The sequence below is a fragment of the Euprymna scolopes genome, chromosome 23 (genome assembly GCF_053919585.1).
Source record: "Euprymna scolopes isolate OS-2025 chromosome 23, ASM5391958v1, whole genome shotgun sequence".
Classification (NCBI taxonomy): domain Eukaryota; kingdom Metazoa; phylum Mollusca; class Cephalopoda; order Sepiida; family Sepiolidae; genus Euprymna; species Euprymna scolopes.
This window is the reverse complement of record NC_136504.1, coordinates 54641402-54661562: the sequence shown is the minus strand read 5'-3', so window position 1 is coordinate 54661562 and position 20161 is coordinate 54641402. Positions and strand designations below refer to the sequence as shown.

General features: G+C 33.3%; 1 protein-coding gene across 2 annotated transcripts in view; it reads right to left on the bottom strand.

Annotated features, from left to right (window-relative positions):
- The window catches only part of LOC145245901 (VPS10 domain-containing receptor SorCS3-like), a 1435182-nt gene that overhangs the window by 54336 nt on the left and 1360685 nt on the right, over window positions 1–20161 (bottom strand). For both annotated transcript variants that reach the window (XM_080107637.1, XM_080107638.1), the window contains exon 24: window positions 4795–4903. In XM_080107637.1, the coding sequence (XP_079963763.1) occupies window positions 4795–4903 (109 nt within the window). The remainder of the gene's footprint in view (window positions 1–4794; window positions 4904–20161) is intronic.

Sequence of the window (20161 nt, the reverse complement as noted above, 5' to 3'; positions counted from 1 at the left end):
GAACCCCTCTGATGATTAACAGACATGACTATCCAATGAAATAATTTTCCATTTGCTCGAATTGCAAATGGTGCTGTAATGTACTGGGTAAGTGTTTAATATAATTTCATTAATATATGAGAAGGCGTTCCAAAATGGATTAAAGGTAATTGCAAATTGTATTGTTATAATGACTGAACTTATGCATACATAATCCGAAAGTTTCATTTCTCTGTTGCAGATGTTGACGATGTGAGACTCTAAGAAAAGAACCTCTGTCGTAGACATGCGCCAGAAGCACAGATGCATCAGTGCCGGCAAAAATACATTGAGAATAGTGGTGATTATGTAGAAAAATAAATTCTGGGGCATAAAAAGTCGCTCGTTTTAATGGCATCACTCCTGTCTTCGGAGCTCTTCAACTTTTTGAGTTAAAATTGGAACGATCCTTGTAGACATTAACCATTTGTGTTTCGATTTCAGTCACATTTGCGATTGAAATCTAAACACTCTATGAGAAAAGGGTGACAATAAACAGCAAAAAAATGTAAACATTAAAATCTGAAAAACAAAACTTGCTAAAGTAGACACTCGCACACAAAAAAAAACAATTTTTTATAAACAACTTCAAAACTTGGGGGGGGGGGAATACAAAACACACATGTGTGCGTATGGTTTCATGATTAGAAAGATAATTAGTTTGTGACATTTTTAAATTTTAAAAGAATTTTGCAGTTTTTTTTAATTGACGAATAAACACTATCAATAATTTCCCCCACTCTTTATCTGTGCCTAAACCTAAACATAGATTCCATGAACAAAGCTTCTTTCTTAGAACTGCACGCCTGTGGAATTGTCTTCCGTTTTCCTGCTTTCCGGCTGACTACAATATGGTTGTGTTCAAGTCTAAGGTAAATAAGTTCTTGATGAGCCGTTCCATATAAGTTATTAAATTTACCAAATTTTCATTACTAATGATTACTATATTGACCAACTTCTACTGTACACTCTTTAACCCTTATCCTTGAGTGGCCTCTGGGCCTTGATAATGTGGTGATGCCTATGTAAAAAAAAAAAAAAAAAAAAAAAAAAAGAAAGTACGAGTATGATATTAGTGCAAAAGATTTTGCGCCGATTTAAAATTTCATTTGGAAAATTCAAAACTGGTTTTGTAAATTAATACCCATAACAATAACGACTTTATGCTAAATTTACGGTTTAATATGGTTTAATTCATACTATTTCTTTTTAAATTAAATAATAATCTCAATTAATCCCTATTAATCCCTAACCATGCATTGAACGGATGTTATAATACTTAGTTCGCTGCACCTTATCATAACAAAGATCCGTACAACATTTCAACCAGATCCGTCCAATAGTTTTTGAGGAAAAGTGGGACACACAGACAGATAGAAAGACAGATAGGCAGGCAGGCAGGCAGGCAGGCAGGCTACAATAAATGTAACATAGAAATTTAATCTATATATCTTTTTTCTTTCAATTATGTAAAACTTTTAATACACAATGGCACGACACGTCAAAATTAAAATTATAGTTGACTATGTGCATTATTCCAAATCTATAAGTAAATGTAAGCTCAATAACTTGTCTGTTTTATAAAGTAGAGTTTATTACGTAATTATATATATATATATATATATATATATATATATATATATATATATATATATATATATATATATATATATATATATATATATAAATTCTTTAAATTAGGATTTACAAACAATTTTATTATTCGGCAAGGAACACACAATTAATATTTAGAAATTCCTTATTTCGCAGAATTACAATGGAAAGATGCGAGCATGAAAAGTAATGAAAAGTAATATGGTTAAGCTTAAACATGGAAAAGTAAAGGACTAGTTGTTAAAACCGGAAAAGAAAAAGACAAGATATTCTAGTAAAAAAATATAATAAATTTATACCTTAAAATATTGCAGCATTAAGAATTGATTATATAATGCTATAAATTGACTTTAAAAAATTCTGAATGCTGAAATACTTTAAGTTATACATTTATTATATTTTTACTAGAATATCTTGTCCTTTTCTTTTCCAGTTTTAACAACTAGTCCTTTAGTTTCTTAACGTTTAAGCTTAACCATATTACTTTTCATGTTCGCATTTTTTATATGATCTCCCTTTCATTCTTTCATTCTCTCTGTTTCACTTGTTAATTCGCTTTTCGAATTAGTAGCAACAGTAGCCGCTGAAGTCAGAAAAAACGTCGCTCACATTCTTAACTATTTTTACGATTTGGAGCACCAGAAAATTCATCATAACTTTTGTTTTACTGAACGAAAATTGAAAGTTATTTGTTCACAATATAGCTGAGAATAATTGTATCAAATTTGGGTAAAAAATGAATGAGCGGTGAAGCTTTAAATCAATTCTAAATGACTAAAACTGCCACTTAACCATATATTCAAACACGATATAGATTTAACATACTTTAAACACATTTAAATCACATTTCAAAAGGAAGTATAATCTTTTATTCTGAAACTTGATTTAAATACACACTATCAGTCTGACGGATTTAGACTCAGGTTTAGACTTTAGAACACCTGTGTCCTGCGACCCAATGAGACAGTCGAAGTATGCCATCATTTTCGATTTGAAGCTAGATCCACAGTGTCCTTCAATTTCGTCTTGCTGTAATCAAATCTCTTGATTTTCTGTTTTCAGTTCATTTTTGGTCTTCCTCGTCTTTTTTTTTCATCAGTGGTCTATTGGAGCACTTGGTTTGCAATTCCCTCTGGGACCAATCTTAGGATATATCCGAGCCAGCCTAGACGTCGTTTACAGATTATTGACAATACTACCTGTTTGTTAGTATTTGGCCATGCTAAAAAAAAGAATTTCTCATGATAAAAGTTTTATTTTGGTTGTATGTACGTTATCATCCTGTTATGTACTGGGTGTTCATATTATATTGAATATCATATAGTGTATTTGAGTGTTCCGATTGGCTGGATTATATCGCGTATATATAAAGAGACATGTAATACAATTCTGATGAGAGAGATATACATTTAAACAGCTTGTGAAATGTTCTATAACATATATTTTCTTAACACATATAGTTTAGAGATGAGGATTATTAGTTCTTTTATCATAAAGAAGGAACAGTCATTACTTATAATAGCTGAGGGAGACACATTCTTAAGATGATAGAGACACATTACGTAGGTGGGTTTATACACAAAGTTCTTATAAATGATTCGCAATACCTTTGTTTGTAGAATGACACAACAAAAGACAGCAGTTACAAAATGATGACGTCCTTTATTTCTTGACCGGTCAATGATTTCAATCCAAGGAATTCAAAGTTTCTACATGATTTCAACTTCTAGCCTTTCGCCTCCAAAGGTGGGTTCCTTCTGACTAATATCAGCCCTGTCTGACCCTCCTGTCGACCCTGTCTCGACGCTGTCCCGGCACTATCTCTCTGTCTGTCTGTCTGTGCGTCTCACTAAACTCCAATTTTATTGAGAACTCATCTCTTAGCCATAACGTATTTGCATGGCCAACACGTGCATATCGATCACATGGCCTGGACATGCTTTCGTGTCTCGTTCTTTCCATGTCCGAGCATGTACCCGACTCACGTGTCCTGAATTCACGTTCATACATATCTCCAACAAGAATTATTTAACCTATTTTTGGTCTAACCTATTTCTCAATATGTTTAACATTTTCTATTGTTCGTATTTAAATTACCTATTTTAATTTCATTTTCATAAACAGAATTGTATCATCAAATTCCTTTCAATAACATTTCTAAACAACGAATTCCTTTTCAATAAACATATCTGTTATTTATTTTAAACTCTCCTGAATCTTAATTCCAAACCTAGCTTCCCAGGTTCGAATTCTCGGACTATCCTATCTCATTTTTACTTACTTACAAGAACAGGGGACCTGTTCTCGTAACAATTCCACCCCCCCCTTTTTTTTAAAGATGGAATCATCCAATCGCAGAAGATTAAGAAATATCCGATGTCGCTGTCGTGTAAAATGTAAAAACTAAAACTAAAATACACTTTAAACTAGGATCCAAATTTATTTTCAATAAAACTTTTGAACAATTTGGAAAAATTTAAGTAGGACGACCCCTGGAGTGAATATGGTATTGTGGTGTTAGATGCTATTAGTTAAGAGTAGAATATACTTTTTATGGTTATGGGGGCAAAGGATGATCAACGACACCGATTTTCCCATATTTTTAATGACCTTGTGCTTAATTTGTTCAAATAGTAAAATGCATATTTTAAAAAAATATTTTGCGCAAATAAATATTTCAAAGTATAGTGTCTTTCATTAAAAAAAATGCAATAATATCGTGGAGTCTATGTTCACGCCAGACGGTTACAGAATAGAAGTATGTCATAAACTATTACACAGGTCTTAAATATAGACCATATAATCAAATATATTCTGAAACTACAACCAGAGTACGTGTCAGTTTACACAAAGGTGCTACAATAATGTTGTGAGGTCGGCATTCGCGACGGACGTTCATAGAGTGGAAATAACTTTAAGCACGGCAGCAATAGACAACGGATAAAGGATTCAGCTGTGGAATTTTCACGGGTCTCTCTAGAATTGATATTAAAAGCCGTATTTAAAATGCAAATGACGTCATCATATTTGGTCTAACGTCTGTTTTACATGCTGCCGTGTGTTGGATAGTTATTGATAAATACTAAGTGGTCTTCTAGACATGCAGACACGAAAAAAAAAAAAGAAAAGAAAAAAAAGAAAGCGAAAGTTTTTACTTCTTACCTTCGGTAGTACAAGAAAACAAAAACGACAATGACAAGAGACAGGGCCAGGATTGGTGCGGCAATCAGGATCGGAAGCATCTTTCTTCCCGATTGATTGTTATTACTTTCTGTAAAAAATAAAAAATAAAACAAATAATTAATAAGAAATATAATTACCTATCGTCCACTCTATAATAAAGATCAATGTGCACTTGTATCGCGGTTTCCACCAAAAGAAATTCGAAACGTAAAAACCACAGCCGACGACCCTTCGACAAGTACTTCGACGTGAATAATTATCCCGTGCACAATTCTCGCTAGAATAATAGTCACAACTTTACCAGCTTCAATTTGATATGACACATGAATATAAACCTCAAACAGATGACTCCCCACAGCACATTAAAAGCCTTAATCGAAGCCAATCCACGCAAAACCATTCGAGCACTTGCTTTTGATTTAGATGTATACGACGACTTCCAATCACTTGAGAGAGATTGGAAAGACACAAAAAACTTGATGAATGGTTGTCTCACGAATTGAACGACAACCAAAAGAAACGCTGTTATGAAGTGTCATCTTCTTTTCTTTTATGCAACAAGAACGACTCGTTTCTCGAGCGGATTATGACTTGTGATGAAAAGTAGGTTCTTTACAAAAACCAGCTCCACGACACTTCCCGAAGCCAGAGTTCCACCAAAAAGAAGGCCATGCTGACTGTTTGGTGGTCTGCGACCGGTCCCATCCATTACAGTTTTTTTTTGTAATGCAGGCGAATCCATAACGGCGGATAAGTACAGTCAACAAATGGATGAAATGCATGAGAAACTTCGATAAAAATACCCAGCATTAAAGGCCCAATTCTCCTCTGCAATAATGCCCGACCACACGTTGCTAAGCCGACCCTGCAGAAGTTGGGCGGATTGGACTACGAAACTCTGCCTCATCCTCCATATTCTCCAGACCTCTGACCTACTGACTATCATTTTTTCAAGCATCTCGACAACTTTCTGCGTGAGAAATGCTTCAAAAACCTAAGTGATATCAAAAACGCCTGCAGCGACTTCATCTCCACCAGAACGTAAGATTTTTTACGTTACTGGCATAAGTAGTCTTGTTTTGCGTTGGCAAAAGTGTGTTGATTCTGATGGTGCTTATTTTGATCAATAAATGTATATTTTTTTTTTTATTTGAGCCGAGATATTTTCATCTGAATTTGAAAGTTAAAAACCGCAAGAACTTTCTTGTCGAACTTTTACAAATAAAGAAGATAGATTAGCCCGATGATTTCCCGTGGAAATAAAATATGAAGGTTTCTGTGTAGCTTACTTGCCGTAATCTTTTTTGATATTATTAGATGGATAGACGGATTGAAAGGAAACTCATATCAAGCAAATATTATTTCAGACAAATTGAAATTTGCAATTCATGTCTTTTGACAAAATTAAATAGAATCATTTTTTTGTTGGTCTCCAGAGATTATTACGAGGACACTTGAAAATCCTCTTCGTGTTCCGTATTTTCTTCTCTCCTTCTCTAGAGAGTTCACTGAGGAGGTGGGGGGGATAAAAAAAATCAATATTAATTCCATTCATAGGAAAACTATCTTTGCCATGGATTTAATGCAGATCTCATGAATGAAAACAAAAGTAGAAACTGCTGCTCATGTAAAGAAAGAAAACAATTAACGAGAGATGCATGGTCGTTATAAACGTAAACACGACTTAGTTTGATGATATTGCCAAAAATTTTTGCGACGAACAAAACAAAATAATAAATTCTGAATCTATGGGTTGTTACTTCGAAAATGCATACCAGAAATAAGTGCAGGTTCTCTTTCTAAGTGTGACATATCTCTACAGTTATTCTACTATTTATAGAGCACTTCTCTAGTGCTACCTGATCAAAAATTGTTGAATTCTCGCATATATACATTTATTGATCATTGTAGAAGGCAAACATAACATGAGTCATAAAACATAATAAAGAAAAAAAAGAGTGAACATCACATAAGTATTACTGATGAAAAAGTATACGTTAATAGTCCCAAGCACAATCAGCATGGATATGTAATGCCAGGGCAAATAATTTATAGAGCATGCATGTTACAAAAGGAGATGAACTTTATATAGTAATTTTTAATGAAGTCCCCCAACGCAATCGAAACAGACCTATATTATCAGGGCAAGCAAGTATAGACAGATGCATGAGCGTTTAGAAAGTTAGTGAACAACACGGACGTAGTTACTAATGAAAGAGTATACGTTAATAGTCGCAAATACAATCGAAATATATATGTATTACCAGGGCAAAAAAAATTATATGTATATAATGTATAAATTATACAGATATGCGTGGGTGTTTTAAAAGGAAGTAAACATCACAGACGTACTGATGAAATAGTATATCTTAGTAGTTCTAAACGCAATCGAAATAAGCATGTATTACCAGGGCAAACTACTTATAAAGAGATGCATGGGCGCTATAAAAGTGAAGACGACTTATTTTGATATCTCGAACGATAGCTGCCACCAGCAAATCAAACCCATAGCTGTATCAGAAGTGATTGATGCAACTTCTGGTGGGAAATATATCAGATTCGTGAAAATCATACTATAATGAAAAACCAGTCGGACACACCCAACTGGCTTGAAGCCTAAATCCACAAAGAAGTGGATTATTCAATTCAACATTCACATACGAAGGAATTTACATATATTTTAGGTTCTAGAAGTAGAAGTTGCAGTCCCTGATTGGATAGTATAATTCACGGTAGATAACTTAAACATGGTTCAAGGAAAATAACTTCTAATATTCCAAAACCAACGTCTTAAATTATCTTGAATGTATATATTTCAATAAAATTGTGGCCAAGCACAAAATAAGACCTAATCTATTTTCTCATAGAAAATAAATAATACTGACGTATATGTAGAGAGAGAATTATTTCTGGAAAAGTAGAGCACAAACAAAAAAATCCGCAAGAAAACAACTTCGAGTTAAGAGTACATATATATTTTATCATTATTGTGCAGTATAGTTAACAAGAAAAAAAAGGAAAAAACACAGAAAAAAAACAATAGACAACAAATAACTGTTATCAAATAAAAACAAAATACCTTTCTACTTAGCTGCATAATTTTCGCCATTTTCTTCTAAGAGAAATAAAAAATAAAAACAAAATCACTATTTTACTTGCATCTTTCTGTAAATTGTTTCTCGTTGTTAAAATGCGCCCACGTATCTTCATAAATGCTCTGTCCGTCTGTCGCTAGATTACACTTTAATTTTAAATAATATTCCCATTTCTAAACCCTTAGATTGAATAAAAACATCTTATTTTTAATGCGTTTAAGCTTCTTAATAAGAAGTTCGCTTCATCAGTTTGTTGGCCCTGTTTAAGTTTGAAATAATATTTTCGTCTGTTAGTTGTACTTAAGCTTAAAATAGCATTGTGCATAATCCGTCGGTTACACTTAAATTTGAAATAGCATTGTGTGTAGTATGTTAGTTACGCTTAAGTTTCAAAATATCATTGCGTGTAGTGTGTTGGTTGCACATAACTTTGAAATAGCATTGGGTGTATTCTGTTGGTTAAACTTCAGTTTGAAATAGCATTTTGTGTAGTCTATTATTTACACTTAAGTTTGAAAGATCATTGTATGTAGTGTGTTGGTTATACATAAGCTTGAAATAAAATTGTGTATAGTCTCTTGCTTACACTTTCTGAGATGTTTGACCACCTCGCTCAGCTTCAATCCTGTCCATTCTGTGATGATGTCTCCCCATCTCTTCTTCTGTCTTATGCTCTCCAACTGTTCCCTGGAGCACTGTCTTGGCAAGCCTCTCCTCTTGTTACATGGCTGAACCATTTTAATTTGTGCTTCCTAATTGTGGTAAGAAGATCCTCATAAGGACCAATGGTTTGCCTTATTCTGTTTTTGATAAGCAGTCTTCTGAAGCATCTCATTTTTGAGGCCTGAATGCATGAATCTTGTCTTTGAGCTGAGCTTGATTGCCTTGTCCTTCCAAATGATGTTCAACTTAGCTAGTGTTGTAGCTGTCATTGCAATTCTGGCTAATACTTCAGGTTTGGATCCTCATCTGAAACTATTGCTTCAAGATATTTGAAATTCTTCAAGGTTTCAAGCTTTTCTCCGTTAGCAGTGACGTCAGTTTGGATTCCATTGTCAGTATTTGTCATCAGTTCTGTTATGTTTGTACTAATTTCCATGCTGTGGAGGATCTATCTAGTTGCCTGGCCAAGTTTTTGCGGTCTTGTTCTGATCCTGCGAGTCCATCTATATCATCAGCAAAATGCAGGTTTTTGATTGTTTTGCCACCGATGCTGATTGTTCCTTGATGGTCTTTAAATGCATATCAAAATTCTTTCAAAGAAAATATTAACACGTTCCGATGAGAGCAACTATCCTTATCTCACTCCAACTGTCGTTCAGAACCAGTCTCCAGTGTCTCCGTTGAGGTAAACAGTATTGTTTGTCTTGTCGTAGAGGTTCGATGATAATTGATGTTTTAGTAGTTCATGGTCACCCAGAGTGCTACATGCAACACTCTGTCGAATGCTTTCTTTAAGTTTATAAATATGTGGTAGAGCTTTTGTTGGTGTAGAAGGTATCTCTCATTTAGAATCCTGAGTTTGAAGATCTGCTCAATTGTGTTGTGTCCTGTCCTGAATCCTGTCTGCTCTTCAGCTATAATTGCTTCAGCCTGGGGTCTTAACCTATTCAATATGATCCTGAGCATCCCTTTGCTAGGATGGCATATCAGCTTGATGGGGAAGTAGTTGCTGCACTGTTGTAGGTTGCCTTTCATAGGTTGGGTGATCATTAAGGACTGGGTCCACTGTGTTAGCCACCCTCCTGTCCCAGATCTTCTGACAGATTGCATGCAGCACAACAATCGTTGCCCCACCCCCTGTACGCACAAATTCTCCTGGGATGTTATCAGTGCCTGCTGATTTTCTTTTCTCCAGGAAATTCATTGCTTCCTCTACTTCTTTGAGGATTGGGAAGCTGTCTGTATCTGTAGTCAGAGGGGTGTTGGACTTCTCTGTCTCCTGTTGCACACTATGAGTATAGATCTGTGGTGTACTCTGTCCACTGATTAAAGATGTCTTTGAACTCAGACAGACACTTCCCGATTTTATCGAAAATGGTGTTAGGCTGTCCTTGCTTGCTGCTAGTGAGGTCCTTCACTACTTGGCAGGCCTTCTTGGCATTGTTTGTGTCGACGTTACGTTCAGAGATCCAGTCTTCTTTTGCTTTAAGTATGTTCATCTTGACCTGCTTGCCTATATTTGTCCGCTTCCTCATCACTTTCATACTTGGTCTGCTTAAGGTCTCTCCTTTTGTCATGCAGCTTGAGTAAGTCTGGTGTGACTCAAGGCTTCTTGGTAGTCCATTTCTTGCCGAGAACATCATTGTCCGTCTCAGTGTTGAATGCGTCAATGAAGATGGTTGCATTTGTGCCATTAGGGTCAAGTAGGAAGAGTGGGGAGAATTTCCCTCGAATTTTGGCCTCGATGATTTGTGCCACGTCTGGGTCTTTAAATTTCTTCAGATCAAACTTAATTCTGGTATGGCCCTGTTTCTTCTTCATCTTAATGAGGTGTAGGCGGAAGGATATTGTGATCAGCTCATGGTCGCTATTGATGTCTGCTCCAGAGAAGTTGCATGTCCTGGCAATCTTGATCGATATGTGGAAGCGTTGCTTCACTAGGATGTAGTCTATCTGTTGGTGGGATCTGTTTGGGCTGTGTCACGTCCACCGTCTGGATGCTTTGTGAAGGTGGAATGTATTGGCCACTTAGAGGTTGTTAAGCGTCGCAAATTCGAGCAGTCTCAAGTCTTGGTCATTGGTCTCTGTATTGCAGTATGGCCCACAAGTGCCTTTCCAGTTTTTCTGTGTATCTTTTCCGATCTTTGCCTTCCAGTCTCCTTGTACAACTAGGATGTCTTTCAGCAATAACTTCTTGTATTTGTAACTTCATTTGGCAGGCTAAACTACATGAGGGGGTGGTGTTGGTACTGCCCCACTGGGTGAAGGATCTCTGAGAAACAGATCACCGGCCAAGGTGGAAGAGGTTCAGAAGAACTTCAGCGATAAAGTGCCTGCGAAGTCGGTCATAGCCAGGCCTGGAGAGAGATACGCTCTGCTAGGTATCGTTGAATATAACCAGAACAAATTTCATGCTGGCTTGGTTGTTGCCTGGAACACCAAGGACCACCACCATGCTGCGGCATCAGGACGGAAGTGGAAAATAAGCGTATTACATGTTCCCGGCAGTATTAAAACGTACCCTCTGTCTCTTTATATATACCCTGTCTATCTCACACTAATATGATCTCTCTAATATGAATAGTTATTACATAAAAATACAAGTGGAATGTGTTATGGATATGTGAGACAAGATGGAAAGGCATGGGAGAAACAACAATCCACGGAAGCCATAAGACACGAAGAAAGAGTGAAATTCCTTGTGCACAAAAACACAACTAGCGCAGTTATGGAATGCGAATCAGTTTCCAGTAGGCTCATCAGCATACACCTACGGGTTTCACCTTTCAACTTCAAAATCGTGTAAGTTTACGCGCCAAGCAAACCACACTCTAATGAAGAAATAAAAGATTTCTACCATCAAATTCTTATATAAGTTTCTTATTAATTTATTTATCATATAATATCACTTAATTAAGTGTTTGTCAAGAGCTTAATAGTAGTTACATATATCGGGAGTTTATAGGCGTGCTGTTATCTATTTATTATATATATTATATTATATTATATATATATATATACATATATATATGTATATATATATGTATATATATATATGTATATATACAGGGTGGGCCAAAATAAGGGTCTTATTTTTAAAAATTCATAAATTCATGTAAGTTTTAAGAAGTGTTTTTCGGCCAAAATTTGTTTTGTTTATTTCAAAAAAATCTCGGAAGGGTCAGTCTACACACACATAAAGTTTGGTGAGTTTAACTTTTATTTTGTGGAAGTTATTCAAATTTAAAGATAGGACCCTCATTTTGGTCCACACTGTACATATTAATTATCTTATATAGAATGGTCTTAGTATTGTGTGTTGTAGTCCAATACGGACGTCTTTGTAGTTTCGTGTATACAATGATATTTCAACATCCGTGCGCACCAAATATTAGGAGTGCACAATGAATGTTGTGTGTTATTATAAGTATTAAATGTATGTTAAGAATGTTTTTGGTGTTCATATGGTTATATAAGGAAGCTACAATTTTGCTCTGCACTATTGTTTATTTTAGGGTTGAATTACTTTGTTAGCAGTGATTCTATAAGTCTCAGATTTCCTTGGTTTCTTTCTGTGGCTAATATGTTTATTTGTATATCTTTGGTAGGTTGTGCTTGTTAGACAGATGTTTATGGAAGGAGGATGCCTTGGTCACTGCGTGTTTTTACGCATATATGCAATGGCTTAACTGTGCTACCGATGTCGAACTCCTTGCATATTGCACATTGTATTTGATACACGGAATATGTGCGCTTGCATAATCTTGTGTTATTGGTGAGACAATTTGGTGGAGTGCAGACGGTTTTGTTGGTTGATTTTCTAGTTTTGGATAAGCGCTGTCTCAGTGTTGGTCCGGAGTATGTGAGTTGGATAATTGATTTTTCTCTGCAGATGGCTTCGTGAATAGCTGATATTATTTCATTGTTGAAGTACTTTTAATTGTTTTGATTGTAATAAAAGGTTCTCCCATTATGAAGCACTTTCTAATTGCTTCATTCTAAAAGAAAGGTTCACCCATTAAAAAGCGTATTCTTGATTGTTTTGATTGTAAGGAAAGGTCTACTCATCAAAAAAACGTATTTTTAATTGTTTGTATTCTAATGCATAGCTTACTCATGAAAAACATATTTTTAATTGTTTTGATTGCAATGAAAGGTCCACTCATTAAAAAGCGTATTTTTAATTATTTTTATTCTAATGCATAGCTTACTCATTACAAACTTATTTTTAATTGTTTTGGTTTATTCATTATAAGAAATATATGAATTACTTTAACGGCAATTAAAAAGTAAAATAGACAATCTAAGAAACCAGACATGAACAAATAAACCAGCTAGTAAATAACGAGTAAAAATGTGGTCGGCCCAAATTAGAGACTTGCGTCTCTGAGGAACACGTGATCATTCAAAACTTGACAAGTTGAGAATAAATAAACACAAATTGGAAAGGTACATAATTATGAAGACAACAAAATAAAAAAATTTAAAAAAGCCTAAAAGCAATCGAATTGACAGACAAGTGTCATCTTTAATAATAACAAGCAAAAAACGTGTACAAGATGTATGAATAACTACTTTTTTCACATCTTATTTTCCTTTTTCAAAAATCACACGCACACAAACATATGTATGGGTGTGTGTGTGTGTGTGCGTGCGTGTGTAGGCAGCATTCTTTCTTTTAAAAATACTAACAGTTCAGCCCGATTATGTACTGTTTATAATTTTATGTGCATATATATATATATATATATATATATATATATATATATATATATATATATATATATATATTAAAAAGTTTGACTCATGTCCAGGTAACCTACATCTAAAATTTCAAGTGTATAGATCCAAAATTGGCAGAGGAGTTTTGTAGAGAGTGCAATGATCAACTCTTTCAACTTTGCCATCTTGGCAGCCAAAATTTCGCCCAAAAACTGATTAAAAAGATTGCTGCATGTCTGAATACCCTTTATGTAAAATTTCAAATGTTTAGACCCAAAATTAGCTGAATAGTTTGCTAGAGATCGCAAAGGTTAAATCTTTTGAACTTTAACACCTTGCCAGCCAAATTTTCGGGTAAAAACGGATTAAAAAGCTTGCCCTATGTCTGAATACACTTTATGTAAAATTTCAGATGTTTAGACCCAAAATTGGCTAGGTATTCTGTAGAGACTGCAGAGGTCAATTTTTTTAAAAACTTTTACCCCAATTATAACCCCTTAACATTTATTATTTTGGACTCAAATCAGATTAAAAAAGTTGGATCCATGTCCAAGTAATCTATATCTAAAATTTCAAAGGTTTAAACCAAAAAATGGCGGGGAAGTTTAGTAGAGTTTTCAAAGGTCAAATCGTTGTACTTTGACCCCTTGACAGCCAAATTTCTAACTTAGTGTGCATATGTATGGTAATGCCTTTCTTTATAATAGACTTACTTAACTACTATAGAGAAAAGTTAGTAGAGACTGCAGAGGTAATTCTTTTTAACTTTGACCCCAATTTTGACCACTTAGCATTAATTATTTTGGGCTTAAATAAAATTTTAAAGTTTGATTCAGGCCCAAAGAATCTATATCTAAAATTTCAAGTGTTTAGACCCAAAATTGGCGGAGGAGTTTGATAGAGTTCTCAAAGGTTAAATCGTTGAACATTGATCCCTTAAAAGCAACATTTCTGGTCGAAACCCAATCAAAACGATTTTCTTAAATTTCAATACTCCTAATGTCAAATCTCGAGTCTGCAGACCGAAAATTGATAGAGTTATTGTGTAGGGAAATGTACACACACAGACAGACAGACCCCCCCAGACATTTTCACTTTTATAGATATACTAGTATTTCAACCCGGCGTTGCCCGGCGTTGCCCGGCGTTGCCCGGGTGTTTGGAGGTGTATATTGAGTAAAAAAAAAAAAAAAAAAAAAAAGCGGTCAATTTTGTAAACTTTGACTCCTATTATGACCCCTTACCATTTATTAGTTTGGACTCAAATCAAGTTATTAAGTTAGATCCATGTCCAAGGAACCTATATCTAAAATTTCAAGTGTTTAGACTCAAAATTCTCGGAGAAGTTTGGTAGAGTTCTCAAAAGTCAAATCGATGAACTTTGACCCCTTAACAGCCAAATTTCTGGCCGAAAACCGATAAAAAAGATTTTCACAAATCTCAGTAGCCTGTATATCAAATTTTGAGTCTGTAGACTGAAAATTGACAAAGTTATTGCGTAGGGAAATGTACACACACACACACACACGCACACACACACACGTTCACGTTTATAGATATATAGATAGATATATAACATTGAATTACATAAATTCGTTTCTACTAATTCTGGTCCGGATCCTTTTAAACTTTCTAATTAAGTTTCTTGCTTCCGGCAAGAACAGGCTGATCTAGTTGCCATAGTTACTATAGACCCAAATACTTTCGAATCCGTTTGCTTATTTTTTTTTTAGTAATTAACTTGTTCTTAAATATTTTAAATTATTCTGGTCACTATTACAAGTATTTTAGGACGTTATTACTGCCATTAAAATTTATTTTAATAATATTTGTTTTAGTTTTAATTGATAATACTTCTAATATTTCGAGTTTATGACTAGTTAAGTTAATTAAGTGGTAGGGTTCGAAAATAGACTTGTTTTATCTATCTATCTATCTATCTATCTATCTATCTATCTATCTATCTATCTATCTATCTATCTATCTGTGTGTGTGTGTGTGTGTGTCGCGTACCACTACTACCACCACTACTACTATGGAATACATCCCTCATTCTTTTCTTTATTTTTCTCTCTTTCCTTTCCTTTACTTTTTTTTCCTTTTCTTTTCTTTCAACTGGATTTCATCAGATGCTTTTCGGTTAATCAGAATCAGAGACTTACGCGCGAAAAAGTTTAAAAAAAAAAGCGTAGGTGGAAGAGTTGGAAAAAGAAACCAGAAGGCGTAAGACGTTAACTAAGTTTCTTCTGCGCACGAAAAATTCAAAATACTAACTCTTTTTAATATATCGGACCAAACGTGAACTCTCTCTTAAATAGAGTCTACGAACATTCACGAACAATTTATTTCCATACTGTAAATATTTATTTTTGTTGCAGAGATAATATATATATATATATATATATATATATATATATATATATATATATATATATATATATATATATATATATATATATATATATATATATATATATATATATATATACTCGGGTTTTTTTATATTCAAAAGTAATGGACTAATGAATTCAACGAGGTTGTTAGATAGTGCTCAATAAAAAGAGCTGATAATACTTGTTTATTGTTATTATTGTTATATATATATATATATATATATATATATATATATATATATATATATATAATCGTTTTTATCTGCTTATTTACACGTTTCCGCTATCAGAATCGAGTTAATGACCCTTACAGATTTCAAATCTGTAAGGTCTGACGAAATTATAACTTGATTCAGGTAATGGAAATATGTGTAACTAAGCAACTAAAAACGGTAATAAAAAATAATATCTTTTTTTTAGGTTTTTACTACTTACCACTTAATTATATATATATATATATATATATATATATATATATATATATATATATATATATATACTAGCAAAAGTACCCCTCGTTGACTGGGTTCAAAAACAGCTTACAGAAAATCTCACTCTCTCTGTATATATATATATATATATATATATATATATATATATATATATATATATATATATATATATATATATAAAGCAAATTATGAAAATATATATGGCAATTAAAGTACACAGGTTTCCAAATTTTATCCTAGAGTCATTGTTGAATACTGAAAATCGCTAAATAAAATACTATATATATATATATATATATATATATATATATATATACTAGCAAAAGTACCCGTCGTTGACTGGGTTCAAAAACAGCCTACAGAAAATTTGGGAGTATCAAAACAAAAGCAAAATATGATGAAAGTAAAAATAAAATAGATAAACCCCATAATTTATTATACCATACCTGTTCACACTGAAACACTTATCACAATATTCTGTGGATTTATATTAAAAAACCTTGTTAAACTTTGTGACATATTTCCATTCTATGGAGGTCAGGCGCGAACAAACACCTCATAATTTTATTATACCATATTTGTTCAAACTGAAACATAATTATCAAAGTATACTTACGCAACTTAATATGAAAAATCTTTGTTAAAGTTTGTGCCTATTTCCATGGAGGTCAGGCACGAACGCAGACCCCACAATTTTATTATACCATCCCTATTTAAGTTAAAACATACTTATCAAAGTATTATTATGTACATCTATATCAAAAACACTTGTAAACGTTTTTTTTTATTTTAAAATTTTTTATTTCCATACTTTGTGGACCAGGCACGTACGCAGACCCCACAATTTTAATGAATCATCATTATGCCAGATCAAACATACCAATTCCTGTGTCTCGATACATCTTCTATCATTATATGTGATCAGTTTTCTATAATAGTCAACCATATAAGAGCCTATTCGTGACCAGACACACACACATACGTTCAATTATATATATATATATATATATATATATATATATATATATATAGTAATTTATAAAATATATATGGCGATTAAGCTACACTGAATATTCTGCATTTCATTCACTTATAGGATTCGTCAGGCTTATGCGCGAATTCTGTGGTTGCTTCTTGTTTTTATATATGTTTAGGATTTCTGGTTAGCCAATCAGCTTTCTAGTATCCACCGCGCCCCTTCCTATCAGCCAATGGGCATGCATTTTATCGAACAAAGGATCTGTTTTAGAGCTAGGTTAGTGGTTTAAGGTAGACCTTTTCCCTCTTTTTATATATATATATATATATATAAGTATACCTATGTGTACACACATACATGCACATACACACATATATATATATATATACATATATGTGTGATCGTTTATGTATATTCATGTTTGTTTAATTTATTTATTCGTATGTTTTCTATTTTTATTGTTAGTTTTAAAGCTATTTTGTATCGCTATCCTAGAGTAAGTTTTATTTGTGAACACAGCTGTTTGCTATTTCTCGTCTACAGTTTAATAGATTTTTAAGTTCTTTAAAGTACAGGATAGCAAATTTTTCATGGAGGCATAATTTACATGGGTCGTCTAAATGTCTGCACGTGGTAGCTTGTCTCATTATTTTTTATTCGACTACCGGCGAATGTCCGCTTTCTTTGAGTTCCCAGTATTTATTCGCTAGTGTTGTTTTTATACGGTGTTTTTTATTTTTGAATGTACATTTGTAATTTTATAAATTACTAACTAGCTCTACCTACGTATTGAGCACTTTTGAAGTAAATACTTAAGGTTTACGCACAAATCTATACTTTCGTATATTTAATTTATGTGAGTAAATGAAGTATATATATATATATATATATATATATATATATATATACATATATATATATATATATATATATATATATATATATATATATATATATATATATATATATATATATATATATATATATAGTTCTGGTCCAAATCATAAGACCGCTTAAGAAAGTAAGCGTTTACGCATATTATCGAATTTTTAATCAAACAAATGATTGAGACCATTGCCAAAAGGGAAAATATGGAAAAAAATAAATAAATCTGCTTCATTCGACACCTTAACCCTGATCTAATAACTATTTTTTAAAAAACAAACATTTTCACCTGGTCAAAAGTATAAGACCACTGATAATTTATCTAACAAAAGGCAATTATTAATTACTAAAAAGGGTCTCAGTATTTAGTATAGCCTCCATTATTACGAATTACTTCAAAAATTCTCTTTGGCATGCTTGCGACTCAGTTTTTTATCAGTTACGAAGGGATTTTATCCCATGTACTGAAAACGTAATCAGAAAGTTCCTTTATCGAATCATACTGAGTTCCATCCTTGAACACTTCTTTTGCCATCCATCCCCAAAGATTTTCAATGTGATTGAGGTCCGGAGAGCATTCTGGATGATCTAACAATTCTATGTTATTTGAAGAAACGTATTCTCGTGCTTGTCGAGAAATGTGTATCGCAGCGTTGTCTTGCTGGAAAATACAATTTCTTCTTCACAGACGTGGACTTTTAGTCCTGATAGAAGCATTTTCAAGCATTGAAATGTACTTCAATGATGCTTGCCGGCCTTTCACTACTTGCAACTTTAGGGTCCCAGCTGACGAGAAATCACCCCAGATCATTAAAGACCCTCCTCCACTATGCCGAGTTGAAAAAGTCTCCTTGAGCAAATTTTTATTATGCCAATAGTGTTGAAATGCATTTGGAACATCTAGATTAAACTTTTTCTCATCGGAGAAAATTACATTTTCCCAGTTCTCTTCATCATCCCAAGTCTGGTATTTGGCGGCATATTTAAGTCGGTTAGTTTTGTGCTGTTCAAGAAGACGTGGTTTCTGCAGTCGCTTTAAATGATTGAAACCCTTCATTTTCAGATGCCTTCTGATGGTTTTAGGACTACATTTTGCTGCTGTTTGGCTTTTCAATCGACCTGGGCTCATACTGGAGATTTTTTAAAAACTTCTTCTGATACGGCGATCCAGTGATGGGGTTATTTTTTTTGTCGACCTTGACTCTTTTTGTGCCCATATTGATCCGGATTTCTTAAAAAAAGTTGTGATGACTGTTTTGCTACGATTCACTTCGTTTGCAATGGATCTATGGGAGGGTCCACCCCTATTAAGCTCAAAGATCTTTCCTCTCTCAAACTCTGATAATGATTTCCCTTTTGCCATTTATAATTTAGTAAGATGTTTTTTTATCCACTAACAAGTTGCTTTTAGTAACATAGAAAGCTTTTCGTATTCATTTTTTCCAAACTAGCTGATTTTATTAAAGTGGTCTTATCATTTTGACCAGATGAAAATGTTTGTTTTTTAAAAAATAATTATTAAATTAGGGTTAAGGTTTCGAATGAAGTAGATTTCATTTTTTTCATCATATTTTCCCTTTTGGCAATGGTTTCAACTATTTGTTTGATTAAAAATTCGATATTATGCGTAAACGCTTAATTTCTTTAGTAGTCTTATGATTTTGACCAGGACTATATATATATAAACCAGGAGATAAATTCTGTGCACTATGTACAAAAGAGACCCTAAAAATTTTGAAATATGAAGATATAAAAAATGCAACCACCCTATTAAATTCAAGACATGAACTAATATTCACATGCAGTCATAAACGTTGGTTTAAATTTAATAAATATAAACCACCTTAAATCATTAAAGATTACTTATTAGTAAAAATAGATTACAATTAAAAAATTTTTTTTTATTATTCTGTAATAAATTAAGTTAGACTAATTATCCCCCTTACATCCTTTAATTAAAGAAAATATGACTAATTATCCCCCTTGCATTATTTACTAATACAAATAACATTAACTTACAATTTCTTTCTAATTATAAACCGTGGCGTCTTTAAATCAAAAGTATGCTAACGGAAATAAATTATTGCACGGGCGTCCTTTTTGAAAATTTATCATTTCATAAGCTGAAAAGATATAGCAAGCATATATATGAGTACT